This window comes from Brassica napus, chromosome C1 (assembly GCF_020379485.1).
Source record: "Brassica napus cultivar Da-Ae chromosome C1, Da-Ae, whole genome shotgun sequence".
NCBI lineage: Eukaryota > Viridiplantae > Streptophyta > Magnoliopsida > Brassicales > Brassicaceae > Brassica > Brassica napus.
The window spans coordinates 24,518,688-24,534,122 of NC_063444.1; the positions used below are offsets into that span (position 1 = coordinate 24,518,688).

General features: G+C 45.6%; 1 protein-coding gene across 1 annotated transcript; it reads right to left on the reverse strand.

The window, feature by feature from the left end:
- Positions 1–11,570: 11,570 nt before the first annotated feature.
- On the reverse strand, positions 11,571–13,899 carry LOC106355595. The gene is made up of 4 exons (XM_013795515.2): positions 13,685–13,899; positions 12,754–13,624; positions 11,960–12,646; positions 11,571–11,867 (listed from the first exon to the last, which is right to left on the reverse strand). The coding sequence occupies exons 1-4, from the start codon at positions 13,897–13,899 to the stop codon at positions 11,571–11,573; spliced, it is 2,070 nt and encodes a 689-aa protein (XP_013650969.2).
- Positions 13,900–15,435: the final 1,536 nt, after the last annotated feature.

The window sequence follows — 15,435 nt, forward strand, 5'->3', positions numbered from 1 at the left end:
TGTTCCTCAACATGGACTCCCATTCCGGATTTGTGGCCGCAATAACGTCCAAGAAGCCCTCGACTCCACCCATACGAGATTTTGTCGCGGTCAACTCGTTACGCAGCTGAGCGGACTCTCTACGCAGCTCCGTGACTTCATCATCCCGTCGCTGACCATAAGACGATGTCGCTCTCGGAACATCGTTGACGGAACCAATACCCAACGTCCGTCCCTTTTTTTTAGGGACAACCTTAAAAACAAAAAATAAATATTGTAAGTAAATATTTAAAGTTAAATTAAATGAATAATTAAAAATTAATTTTTTTGAAAATTTACCTCCTCGTAAATCTTATCCACTTCAAGTGTGGATAAGGTGACGGGTAATCCGTCGGTAGACTGCTGGGTCAGCTGAGTCTGGCGGTCTTCAACCCGAGCAACTACGTCGTTGTAGATTTGCTCGGACTTGCCATCTACAAATACGCCCGCCTTGTTCTTGTGGGTCCTCTCGTAAAGTTCCATAAGAGACGGGAGATGTCCCGTCTCTTTGGCCTAAAAAACAGTTAAGAAAGTTAGAATAAATTAATATAATTATTAAAAAAATTATTTAATAAAATATTTAATTACCATTTCCAAACGGACACCGGCGTGGGGTTTTTGGCCCGTAGTGTGAAGCATCGGCCCGTTCCCGTGCTCATCGACCGTGTTACGGGAGTTAGAGCAAGCCTGGGCGATTCTAATCGAATCAGGAAGGCGCCAATAACGGATGAGGCCATCCCACACGTCCGTGGTGAGCTCAGCGGGTTTGCCACGCTCATACCCCTTCACGATCCAGTCACCCTTCCAGTTGGAGACCGTGTCCAACAAGCGAACTTTCGCTTTCGCGTTAAACTTCTTCCTCACCCTCTCAGTGATCCCCAAAGCCCAATTATATTTTTGCTGTTGGAAAAATAAATTAACAATTAGTTTTTTAGAAAGTATATATATAAATCATGAAAAAATTAAAATATATATAATTAATTAATAGAAACTTACAGCGTAAATTTTGAACCACGTCTTTCTGACGTAGTGAGGCGTCTTACTCCAGTTTGGATGTGCCATGGAGAAGTAACCCTTGATCGTGTCGGTTACGTCCGATGCAAGACATCCGTCAACCCCCCACCTGGAAAATACAAATTTAAAATATAAATTATTTTTTAATGTTATAAAAGATATTTAAACGAATTAAAAAAATTAATGCAACATACCACAACGTTCCGTCCGGTCGGTCTGGGTCGATGACTGGTAAACCTTCTCTGCCTGGCAGACTGAGAATGTCCTCTACCGTGTACTGCGAGTAAGGAGCACTCGGAGGCACCATCAGATCAGGATGAATATCAGCGACCATCGGAGGTGCCATCGGAGGAGGCACAGGAGGAGGCATCGGAGGAGGCACATGAGGAGCCGATGGTGCACTAGAAGAAGTAGACCCAGAGACTCTCTGAGTGTACTGAGTCTCGGGGACAGTCTCCTGGCCCGAAGAACTGGGAGCGGAAGAAGAGGCCGGGTCTAAACGACTACCCGGCTCACCGAAGATCTCTCTGTAATGGGCAGTAAGTCTTCCTTTTCGAACCTGGAAAAAAAATGAAATTTTTAAAATTAACATCAACAATATATTTTCCAACATTATCCACCTAATCAACACTAAATAACATAAAATCCGCAAACCTATCTAAATTCCCTATACTAACCACCTAATCTATCCTAAACTAACCAAATTAGAGAGGAATCAGGCTTACCATTGCTACGAAATGGAGAGGAAGTAGAGAGGAAGTAGAGAGGAAAGAAAGAGTGAGCGGTCGGGTGTATATATAAGATTACATATCGTCGCAAATTCGTCGTAAATTTACGACGAAATAGCGAGCAGTTACAAAGGCCCGTGTTTTTTTTTACGAGGAAATGGCGAGGAATCACAAAGGCCCGTGTTTTCTTTACGTGGACTTTACGACGATTTTGCTTACGTGGAATTAACGTGATTTATGTTTAAATCTTTTTACGTGGTCTTTACGACGATTTCATCCTACGTGGAATTAACGAGTGTTATGTTTAAATCCCTAGAACCCCAAACCCGAAACCCCAAACCCCAAACCCCAAACCCCAAACCCCAAACCCCAAACCCGAAACCCGAAACCCGAAACCCGAAACCCCAACCCCGAAACCCGAAACCCGAAACCCGAAACCCCAAACCCGAAACCCCAAACCCGAAACCCGAAACCCCAAACCCGAAACCCCAAACCCCAGATTCCTTATTTTCTACTTCATATATTCCAAACCCCCATCTTTAATTTTCTACTTCATATATTCCAAACCCCAAACCCGAAACCCGAACCCCAAACCCGAAACCCGAAACCTGAAACCCCAAACCCCATATTCCTTATTTTCTACTTCATATATTCCAAACCCCCATCTTTAATTTTCTACTTCATATATTCCAAACCCCAAACCCGAAACCCGAAACCCCAAACCCGAAACCCGAAACCCCAACCCCGAAACCCGAAACCCGAAACCCGAAACCCCAAACCCGAAACCCGAAACTCGAAACCCCAAACCCGAAACCCCAACCCCGAAACCCGAAACCTCAAACCCGAAACCCGAAACCCCAAACCCGAAACCCCAAACCCGAAACCCGAAACCAAAACCCCATCTTTAATTTTCTACTTCATATATTCCAAACCCCCATCTTTATTTTCTACTTCATATATCCCTAGAACCCCAAACCCGAAACCTGAAACCCGAAACCCCAAACCCCAAACCCGAAACCTGAAACCCGAAACCCGAAACCCGAAACCCCATATTCCTTATTTTCTACTTCATATATTCCAAACCCCCATCTTTAATTTTCTACTTCATATATTCCAAACCTCATATTTAATTTTAGGTTTCGTCGTTATTTCCTCGTTGTCTTACGTGGTTTTTACGAAGATTTAATCCTACGTGGACTTTACGACGATTTTATGCTACGTGGACTTTACGACGATTTCATCCTACGTGGACTTTACGACGATTTCATCCTGCGTGGACTTTACGACGATTTCATCCTACGTGGACTTTACGACGATTTCATCATGCGTGGACTTTACGACGATTTCATCCTACGTGGACTTTACGACGATTTCATCCTGCGTGGACTTTACGACGATTTCATCCTGCGTGGACTTTACGACGATTTGTGCTTACGTGGAATTAACGAGTGTTATGTTTAAATCCCTAGAATCAGAAACCCGAAACCCGAAACCCCAACCCCCAAACCCCATACCCTAAACCCGAAACCCCAAACCCGAAACCCGAAACCCCAAACCCGAAACCCAAACCCCAAACCCGAAACCCGAAACCCGAAACCCAAACCCCCATCTTTAATTTTCTACTTCATATATTCCAAACCCCCATCTTTAATTTTCTACTTCATATATCCCTAGAACCCCAAACCCCGAAACCCGAAAGCCCAAACCCGAAACCCAAAACCCGAAACCCGAAACCAAAAACCCGAAACCCCATATTCCTTATTTTCTACTTCATATATTCCAAACTCCATCTTTATTTCCATTCCAAACCACAATATCCCACATTTGCTTATTCATAAAACAAACTCCCAGCATTACCTTATTCATAAAACAAACCCCACATTATCTTATTCATAAAACAAACTCCCTCATCTTATTCATAAAACAAATACATCAATCGGATACATCGACATTCTCGTCATCACTAGAAACATCATCATTTTCATTAAACTCGTCTTCAACAGCTTCGTCTGTGGCATCATCGGTAAGATCTTCGTACTCGTGATTATGCGGATCAATGAGAAGGATGTCATCAATTTCTTGTTCAGGTTCCTCGACTTCATTTATCTGTTCTTCTTGCAATGGTGGTTCTTCTCCACTGATGATTCGTCCTCGAGGTGTAACTTTGATCACTGCTAACCAATTTATACCTGAATCTCTCATCCGAGGGTATGGAAGGAAGCTAACTTGGTCTGCTTGTGAAGCTAAGATGAAAGGCTCGAATTTGTTGTACCTTCGTCCACCGTTGACATCAACTACACCGAATTTGTTAGACCGAACACCTCTGTTGACGACGGGGTCGAACCATTCACATTTGAAGAGGACGCATTTCAGCTTCAGTATCCCTGGAAATTCGACTTCAATAATCTCCGTCAAGATCCCGTAGAAATCTGTTTCCCCTTTCACACATATTCCATAGTTACTGGTCGCCCGCTGTCTACCATAGTCATATGTATGAAAAGTATAGCCTCGTGTGAAATACATCTGTGATGTGGTGACCTTTACAAGTGGAGATTGAATTACTTCGTGTAACCACTTAGGATAATCTGCATCGTCGTCGTCATAATCAACCTGCAAAAATAAAGAGAATGTTAATGAAATACAGATAATGTATGAAAAAAAAGTTTTAGTTAATACCTGATTCCGCAACCACTTAATGAAGTGTTGATCTTTCCTTTTGTCTACGTCACTTGTGGATATACCAGGAAATGTTTCTTCGACTTGAGAAACAAATAGGCTGTAAAATCACATTTTATAGGAATGAATCTCTCGCAATTATACAATTAATTATAGTTATATGTGTTTCGAAGTGTCAATATATGTTACCTTTCAAAATAACGCATCAATGGATCTTCGCAATTGAGTAGAATATAGGTGTGTGCACTATGAGCGTCTTCTTCACTCGACCACCAAACCTCTTTACACTTCCCACCGAGTCGCCCAATCTGGCTAAAGATGTCTGGAACACCAGCAACTGCATATGTTGGCGCAACACCACCATCATCATATCTTCTTGGAGCTCTTCTCCGTGTACGTACTTTTGACGCAAAGTAGTACGATGTGAAGTGAGAAACTTCTTCCGTCAAACTTCCAGCAATTATAGAACCTTCAACTTTGGCGAGGTTCTTTGCTTTTCCCTTCAAATATTTCATGGCTCGCTCATACTGATACATCCATCCGTAATGTACAGGTCCACGAAGCAATGCCTCATATGGGAGGTGGACAGCTAGATGCTCCATGACGTCAAAAAATCCGGGAGGAAATATCTTCTCCAAGTTGCACAATAAGATGGGAATGTTCTCCTGAAGCTGTTCCACAACTTCTTCTTTAAGAGTGCGTGTGCTCAGATCCCTGAAAAATGCTCCAATGCCTTTTATATTCAAAAAAAAATTAAACACATTGTTAGTCATATATTATTTTGTAAATTATTGTGATATAATACACTACGTACCTGCAAGTGCTTCATGTACGTTTGTTGGAAGTAGCTCCGCAAATGCAAAGGGCAGTAGTCGTTGCATAAATACATGACAATCATGACTCTTCATCCCGGAGAACTTTTGACCCTTTTCAACACATCTAGAGAGATTCGAAACATACCCATCGGGGAACTTCACTTCTGATGCCACCCAGTTGAACAACACCGACTTTTTTTCTGAAGATAATCTGAATATCGGAACGGGAACTTGTCCATTGCTTTTAATATGTAACTCGCTTCTTGAGCAAATATCCGGCAAGTCCAACCTCGATTTTATGTTGTCTTTTGTCTTCCCTGGGACATTCAATATTGTATTCATGATGTTCTCAAAGAAATTCTTCTCTATATGCATCACATCGAGGTTGTGGCGCAGAAGAAGATCCTTCCAATATGGCAACTCCCAAAATATACTCTTCTTGTGCCAGTTGTGATGAACACCGTAAGAATCTGGCATATTACGAGGGACATGCCAATTACCACCCCAACGAACTGTTTCGTTAGCTCCGTAGTAGTCGATTTGCGCTTCAATTTGTTCTCCAGTTAGATATGGAGGAGGAGTGTCTCTCACAACCCTTTTGTGCCTAAACAAATTCTTGTTTCTTCGGTAAGGATGGCCAATGGGAAGAAATCGACGGTGACAATCAAACCAACTTGTCTTCCTACCATTCTTCAGTTGAAACGCATCTGTCGTTCCATTACAATATGGACAAGCTAATCTCCCATGTGTAGTCCATCCAGACAACATCCCATAGGCAGGGAAATCACTTATGGTCCACAAAAGCATCGCTCGCATCGTAAAATTCGTCTTCGTTGAACAGTCATACGTCCTCACCCCTGTTGACCACAAATCCTTCAACTCTTTTATCAGTGGTTGTAGGAAAACATCCAGGGACCTTTTTGGATGGTTCGGACCAGGTATTAATATGGTCAAGAATAGTAACTCCCGTTGCATGCACATCTCCGGTGGCAGGTTGTATGGAGTAAGAAAGACTGGCCACAATGAATATTGTCTCCCTGACATTCCGAACGGACTAAATCCATCTGTGCATAATCCGAGATACACATTCCGGATATTGCTAGCGAAATCTGGATGTACTTTGTTGAAATGTTTCCAGGCTCTTGCATCTGATGGATGAGTCATCTCACCATCCGTCTGAGTATGCTCGGCATGCCATCTCATCTTTCCAGCAGTCTGCTCTGATTGATACAATCTTTTCAATCTGTCTGTAATTGGTAGGTACCACATCCTTTGGTACGGTACCCTATTACGTCCCCGTCCTTGCGGCTTGAATCGTGGCTTCTTGCAGAATCGACATTCTTCTAGCTTCTCATCATCTCCCCAATAGATCATGCAGTTGTCGATGCAAACATCTATCATCTCCGAAGGCAACCCAAGACTATAAACCAGTTTCTGAATCTCATAATAAGAATCAGCAGACACATTGTCTTCCGGCAAATACTCTTTAAACAAGTCCGCCCATTCGTTCATGCAACTTTCAGGTAGATTGTGATCAGTTTTAATATTCATCATTCTAGCAGCTAACGACAATTTAGAGAGACCTTCTCTACAACCACTGTAAAGTGGTTGATTCGCCGCGTTTAACATTTCGTAAAACTTTTTTGCATCTATATTAGGTTCTTCATCTCCATCATGAGCTACGAATGCATCAGCTACCATATCATGAACCCTATCATAATCTACCATCTCCTCCTGCTGGTAACTATGTTCATTATGCAAATGATGATCAACCGGTTCTTTTTCCTGAAAATTGCTATTACTACTACTAGCTTCATTCTGATCATAATTAAAACCTTCTCCATGTTGAAACCAGATATAGTAATTTGCCGTGAAACCTCTATTTATTAAATGCTTCCAAACATTTTCACGGTTTGCCAGTTTCGAATTGTTGCATTTCCGACAAGGACAGAACATCTTACCACTTTCTTGGGCGAGCGGTGTTGAATCTGCTTGATGCATAAATGTCTCCAGACCCGCAAGGTATTCTTTCGTCACTCTCCCGTTAGCATCTCTATGCATATACATCCACTTCCGCAACTCGTAAATATTCCCGGAGCCAGCCATTTTTTTTCTTTCACGTTTTTTGTTGTTGGTGTGTTTAAAATGATGTTTAAACATCCATATTTATAGGAAAATTCGAATCTGGTAGTTGTAATTTTGCTATGAATTTACGACGAAAATTAATTAGGTGGGCAAAAAAAACGTGTAACACCTATAAAGTTGGTGGATTCAAAAATTTCCTCGCTAAATACACGTAAACTATTCCCTCGTAAATACCACGCAAAGTTTACGTCGTATTTACGAGGAAATAGTTTTTCCTCGTAAAATACTCGTAAAGTTACATCCACTTTACGACGAAACAGTTTTGTCGTTACGTTACGAGGAAATAACGATGACTTTAGGTTTTCACGTCAATTCGTCGTAAACTCGACGCAAATTTACGAGGATTGTTTTTTCTCGTTAATTTTCGTCGTTAAGCATGTGTTTTCTTGTAGTGAGATCAGGGTCCTGCCTGGGGCTCGGAGGAAAATGATACCTGAGTATTTTTCCCCAACAGTTTAGAGGCATAGACAGAGACCCATTGGAACTAGTCAGGTATGCAGAGAGCGAGTGCCAAGCTTGGTACAATGCAAGAGACATTGTACCGGTTCCGCCACATGTACAGACTGCTGAAGAAACACAAGCCTTAAGCTTGGGTAATATATGTATGGTGTGTTAGGGGATTTTTGTGTAGGCTCTTTGTGAGTACTACGGAACGATGGACAAGCCGGTAAACCGAATGTATTTGAGGCTGTTTGTAGGTATTTCGTAAGGATTTGAGAGAATAATGAAGAGAAAGACTTGAAGAGACGTTTTATTACATAGAACAGCAAGAACACACGGGGTTACAAGGTATTGAAGAAGAACCATAATCCTAGCCGTCTAGCTCTAGCCTCTAAGTCTTGGAGAAGTCGATCCCTTGCTTTAGGGTTTTAGTAGCTCTTATATAGTTGTCTAGGAGTCGGTTTCATTAGGTTAAACTCTTCCATATTCGGAAATATGGAAGGTTTTCCTTGTCGGAAGTTTTCCATTTTTTTGGAAGGGAGCTCGGTTCCAGGGACCGAGCTCGGGGTTCCTTCTAGCGGGGACCTGGAGCGTTCCCTTATCGGGGACCCGAGGGTCTGGGTCCTGCCTGGAGGCTGGAGGAAATGATACCGGGGTATTTTTCCCCAACAGTTTGCCCCTTATTTCTTGATTTCGTCATCGAAGTCGGGGGAATAACATGTGCACTCAAGTCAACCGGGGTTGCTCATTCTCAGCAGGCTCCCCTTAGGAAGGACCCCGTTCCCTTGGTCTTGCTAGCTTGGGTTCCACTCAAGCCGGAATTCATTCTGAACCCAGGTGAGGATCGATTCCTTCGTGTTTGACCGGAGTCTAGTAGTAGTTCCTTCTATCTTCTGGAGATGGTGGGGCCGGAACTCTGATGTTAAGATGTATACAGGCTGGAGAGAGTCGGAGAGATGATACTGGTAATGGGTTCCTCAAGATCTCGTTAGTTCTTCGGGTCCCCAGGACTGAGGGGATAGGTTCCCTTATTGTGCTTCGAGACTCGTTTTCCCGCGCAGTCTCACCTTCTTGACGCGTGTAAGTCAATCTTAGGGTTTTTGATTTCCTTCTACGAATTTAAACCAGGTTGGTTCTGTCTTTCAGGCGTGATGTCGGGTTCTAAAGGTGATGAGGCCTTGGCGGAATATAAGAAAGCTCTTGAGGCGATGTCTGCAAGGAAGGCTGCAGTGAAGCGGACTGCTCCTGTTGAAGATGAAGAGGTCCAGTTTGTTGGTAGTATCAGGCGTCAGGTGACTGCTGCTGTAGCTCCTTCTTCCTCCAAGAAAAAGTCCAAGGCTTCCTGCTCTGATCCCAAAACCCCTTCTCCTGCTCCTTTTGACTGGTCCACAGTATTGTCTAATTTGAATGCGAAGGCGTTTCCTTTGGTTTCTGCCCGTCTGTCATTGGATGGGGACTCCTTTGCGGACATCCGCTCTCTTCAGGGTGACCTACTCCAGGTTGCATGTCATGTTCTTTGTATTGATTTCGCAACGTCTCTCTTTATAGGTTGGATTATGTTGATGCAGGCGGCGTCTTAACTATTCCATCTTGGGGAGAGGATGGAAGATAAGACTACTGCCAAGGCCGAGGTGGATGCATTGACCGCTCAGCTGCGTGAGGGGAAAGATGCTATCTTGGCCAAAGAGAAGGAAATTAAGGCCTTAAAGCTCAAAGTACAGAATCAGGAAGAGGCAATGGAGCGTGTGGCAACAGAGAACGCTTCTCTGCAGAAGCAGTTGGAGGTCAAGGAGGAGGACATATGCGAGTTGAAATATGCCGCAGAGGTCTTCGATGCTGAGAAGGCAATGACCATAAATGGTGCCAAGGTTGTGGCCCAATGGGAGCTGATGCGAGAATGGCTTCACCATCAGACTGACAGCTGGGAGCCTGCAGCAGCCCTGGAGCAATACAAGACCGTGAAGACTACTGAGGCTGAGCTTCTTGGTCTCCCTGCTCCTTGCTTTGATGATGAGCCGCAGGTTCCTGAGAGGGATGGTGCGCCGGAGCCTGTTGACGATCCTCTTACCAACTGACCTTCTTGTTCCAGAACTCTTAACCCCGTGAAGGGGTTTCTTTCATTTTGTAGTTGCCTTTGATAAGGGTTGAAAACTTTAAACCAAGCCTTTGTGCCTCTTTTGTTTTGTTGAACTAAACCATGGCCATGTTGTAGCTTTATGCTATTCATATTTGCATCTTTTGATTGCTTGCTTGTCCTTCGTCTTCGGGGTCTTTAGCTTTGTAGATGATACTCGTGCTGCTTCTGTGATTTCCAACAATCTTTCGAAAGTTTGCAGGTTGTTGAGTGACCTTGGGGTCTTGAAGCTTGACTCATGAGTCAGGATTGGAGAGCTGGTGAATACTGCTCAAGTGAGCTAAGCGTTGATTGCTTGAGGGTCTCTTACAGGACCTGGGCCACATGGGCTCTAGATGTTATGATCGTCGGAGGACCCATGGATCCTGGGTGCTAAGGTTCCTTGGAACCTCTAGGCCCTGGAATGATTAGGTGACTCTGTGGGTCTCGCATAATTGGATCTCCTCTGGGACCCTGGAAGCTTAGGACCCGTAGGTCGTTTTAGGGAACCCGTGGGTTCTGGACCCTGAGGTCTCTGGTAGGACGCGTGGTCTTTGAACCCTGAAGTCTTTTTTAGGGAACCAATAGGTTCTTGGCCCTAAGGCCTGTCTGAGCCCGGAGTTCTTTCTCAGAACCCGGAATTAAGGTTTTAAAGGGACCGCATTCTGCCATCCTAGGTGAGGCCACTCTCGGTACCTGTTGGGTATCGCATTCTATCGCTCGGAAGCTGGTCACTATCGAGTTCCCGTGCTGCATGTTGCTTTCTGCAGAAAGTCACTATCAGGCTTAGAGGGTGCTGGTGTGGGTGAAAACCCAAGTGCTAGGCTTTGCTGCTTTCCACGTCTGGAGAAGCAGGATATTATAAGGTGCTCCCGGACTTTTGCACTTGCTCAAGGGCAATTATACCTCGTGTCCCCTGTATTATTCTAGCACGTAGCGTTTTAATACAGGTACTTTCACATTTTTGGTATTTTTGTTTGGGACCCCGATATGCATGAGGCTATACAGGGATTTTATGTAGTATTGACGGCATACTCGGGCTTGCGCAGACCCATTCCTACCTTATGTCTCATACCCGTTTTGTTTTTGCGTGGTCGTACCACTTGTCATTAAGGGTTGGCCAGGATCGAAGGTCTCTTGGACCTGATCTAGCTCGTTTGGCCCTTTAAGTATTTGGTATTCCTACTACTCTTTTATAGTCGGAACTATTTTATTATATAAGCTTTGTCTGGAGAGGTTTCAGCGTACATAGGAGTAGGAAAACATAATGCTTAAATAATAGATAAAATAATTAATAGAAATCATGGTCCGGAGACCGTACAAGATATCAGCTTGCGAGGTACCCCGGTGGTTAGGCCATGTTTTACCTCTTGTTGCTAGGTGATCCGCAGGGTTTGACTTGCTTTTGGGACGAGCGTCCTTTCTGGAGGGTTCCTCCTTCTTCTGCAGGGTTCTGCCTCTTTCTTGGGTCTAGGGACCGCGGTCGAGACTCGTTTCATGCCCCAGCCCTTAGTGTTCGGAGACCACTGTCTCCTGTTGATGAAGGTTTTCAGCACTTCCATGAAACGTGTAGTCACATTCATCCACTGGAGCGACCAGGTTCAGAGGTCTCCTGCCTGGCTAAGTGTCTCCATCCTGCGTCTGCGAGGCGCCCTTTGCTCCAGATCCGCCAGATGTACCCTCTGAGGAGGTTTCCTTGGAGTACTCGTGCCCCACTTGTTTATCCGCGAGACCACTAGCTGATATCTGATAAAGTTCTCGGTGATATTGTCTATGTAAGGCGGGGGACGAGGGTCCTGCGAGGACCAGGTCTTGCGAGCAGATGCAACTTTGAAGGGCTTCGGAGGAGACGATGCGGAGCGGTCGACATAGGTACTCTGGGGATCCCTTGGGTTCTTGGAATGATTCAGGGTCCGCCTTCTCCGGAACGACCCCCAATTACATGTATCATTGACCTCTGATCCTTGGGTTCGCGGGGTCCGAGGTCTTCTCTATAATTGCTATAAGACCTTGGTCTTCCACTTCAGGGTGGTTTGGTAGCAGGATCGAGAGTTCTCCTGGTCTCCCCTAATTATTCTGATGCCCCAGGGTGTAGGGAACTTCACCATCTGATGAAGGGTTGAAGGGACTGCTCCCATGTCATGAATCCAGGGTCGTCCCAAGATCATGTTATATGCCGATTGGCAATCTACGACCAGGAATTTGGTAGACATGTTGACCCCTTCAGCGTATACTGGGAGGATAACCTCTCCGGCGGTTTGCTTGACCTCGCCGCTGAACCCGATGAGTGGGGTTACCTTGCGCATCAGGGTGCTCTCCTCCAGCCCTAGATCTTGGTACGCCGTCTGGAAGATGATGTTGCTGGAGCTGCCGTTGTCTACTAGTATTCTTTTCACCCAGCAGTTTGCTACGGTGAGAGAGATAACTAGAGCATCATGGTGGGGAGCCAGGATCTTCTCTTGCTCCTTAGCTGTGAAGCTTATCTCGTCGGTGCCTAGAAGTAGGCGCTTCGGTTGGGTCGTTCCCAGACCATGCTTAGCGTTACGGGTGCTTTTCTTTGCGGCTGCGTGGCTTACTCCGCTTACTTCTGAGCCTCTGGATATGACATGGATCACCCGATCTTGGCGAGGTGGTGAGGCTGGTGCAGCTCCTTTGAATTTCCCTGCTGTCTCTTTGCTGAGGTGGGCCTTGGCTTTCTTTGGGAGGAATTCTCGGAGATGCCCCTTTTGGAGTAGTTCGTTGACCTCGATCCTCAGGGCGATGCAGTCTTCGGTTTTGTGGCCATGATCGCGATGGAAGTCACACCAAAGTCCCGGTTCCGGAACGAGTCAAGTGCTTTCATCTTCGGAGGCCACTTAACCTGTTGCCCCATCTGTCTCAGTGCGTTGACTAGCTCTGGTGTTGATATTGAGAGATGGGAGATATCGGGCCAGGCAGATACCGACATCCCTTCTTCCTTCTCTTGCGGCCGATACTGGAACATGCCCATGTTTCTACTACAAGAGTCCTTGGATCCCCTTTGGGAGGATCTTTCATCTCGGTCTCCTCGATCTGATCGGGCTGACCTTTGGTCCTGCTTTGGCTGAGCCTTGGCACGGCTAGCGACATCTTCCTCCCACTTCACCTGCGCCCAGGCTCGGGACAACGCATCTTCCATGGTCTTGCAAGGATACATGGTCAGCTCTTTGTATAGCCGCCCATCTCGAAGTAGGCCTCTCTTGAAGGCAGAGATCGCAGTAGGGATGCTGCATTCGGGGACCGCCACTTTCTCCTGATTGAAGCGGGCTATGTAGTCTCGCAGGGGTTCCACTCGATGCTGGAGGATCTCGTAGAGACCATCTGAAGTCTTCTCCAGGCTCCTACTGCTTGCGAATTGCTCCACGAATTTGTCGCTCAGGCCTGCGAAGGAAGATATGGACCTGGTAGGGAGATTGATGTACCATTGCAAGGCAGGTCCGATCATAGTGGAACCGAACCCTTTGCACATCGTGGCTTCACGGGACTCGTTAGGGAGTGCAACCGCCAACATCCTTTGCTTGTACTGCGCGATGTGATTGTCGGGGTCGCCAGTACCGTCATACATCTTGATGCTGGGGAAGGAGAACTTTCTAGGCATCTCAACCGAGGCAATCTCTTCCGCAAAAGGGGTATCCGCGTAGGAATCTGGGTTGCTCCTTCAGATTGGGGGAGCTACTCCTGGTAGGCATTCTACCATGGATTGCATGGCATCGAACCTCCTAGAGAACATCTGCTCTAGGTAGGCGGTTATGGAGGATTCGGTTGCTGCTTTCTTGGGTTCTTCCTTCCCGGGTTCTGGCTCGGAATCACTCTCCTCCAGATCATGGATTTGAGGATTCTCGGTCCCTTCCCGTGTTGCCCCAGCTACCCCAGATGCAGGAGGTGTGTCGGTGGTACCTTCTCCGATGTTGGGCGTGTTCAGATTTCCCATAGGTTGAACCCGGGTGTTGAAGCGACGCTTCTTGTTACCTGCCACGTTGAGGGTTTGATTCTGGTCCCGGAGGGCAGTGTTCTATGACTGTAGCTGGCTGAGCTTCTCGGCGCTTAGCTCCAACTGTTTGGAGTGTTCGTCAAGTTTTTCCTTCAGGCTCTGGACTTCTGAAGAGAGGTTGGAATTTTCTCCGGTAGTTCCTTGAGTTCGGTGTATGTCGGTGATTTGGCCTTGCAGGCTGTCTATTTGCTTTTGAAGCTCAGCTGTTGTTTGAGAAGCTTCAGGTGATTCGCCATCGTGCTCACCCACCGATGACTCGTCACGTAGTTAGATTACTCCCCACCTTCTAGCGCCAAACTGTTAGGGGATTTTTGTGTAGGCTCTTTGTGAGTATTACGGAACGATGGACAAGCCGGTAAACCGAATGTATTTGAGGATGTTTGTAGGTATTTCGTAAGGATTTGAGAGAATAATGAAGAGAAAGACTTGAAGAGACGTTTTATTAGATAGAACAGCAAGAACAAACGGGGTTACAAGGTATTGAAGAAGAACCCTAATCCTAGCCGTCTAGCTCTAGCCTCTAAGTCTTGGAGAAGTCGATCCCTTGCTTTAGGGTTTTAGTAGCTCTTATATAGTCGTCTAGGAGTCGGTTTCATTAGGTTAAACTCTTCCATATTCGGAAATATGGAAGGTTTTCCTTGTCGGAAGTTTTCCATTTTTTGGAAGGGAGCTCGGTTCCAGGGACCGAGCTCGGGGTGCCTTCTAGCAGGGACCTGGAGTGTTCCCTTATCGGGGACCCGAGGGTCTGGGTCCTGCCTGGATGCTGGAGGAAATGATACCGGGGTATTTTCCCCAACATGGTGGATGGTTCATGGACCTCCACAGCTCAGTTTAGTGGAATGGGATGGGTTTGGAAGGATACCATGGGGAAGATTCAACTCATGGGGTCAAAGAACTTGAGGAGGCGGGAGACAGCTTTACACCCGGAACTGGAAGCGCTACAATGGGCAATGGAGAGTATGATACAACACTCGACTTGTTAGAGGTTTGGGACGGACTGCAAGGATCTGATTGCAATGATAGAACAGCCACAAGTTTGGCCCAACTTCTCAACTGAGTTGGAAATCATTCAAACTCTTCGGTTGTGTTTTTCAGACATCAAGATCAGCTACTTACAAAGGACGCAGAATGAGATTGCAGATTCGTTAGCTAGGAATGCACGTTCTTTTCATAGACCTTTATGCTTTATTGGTTGTTATATTCCGGTCTGGCTTCCCAGACCACCTCAAGCTTGAGTAATAAAATAGCCGTTTGCTGCCACAAAAAAAAGAATTTTTTAAAAAACCAGCTTTTTTTTTTATTTTGTGTGTGGTCGGAGCTAATGCTCTCCACAGTGACGTAACGGTGGTGTGGAAGTCTATCTCCTCTCTTTTATCCGCTGAAGTTAGTGGTGATATAGCTCAATTTCGATAGTTTCCAACCATAGATGTTCTTTTTTTTCTTTTTAATAAGTCCTATCGACTGATCCGGTCGGCC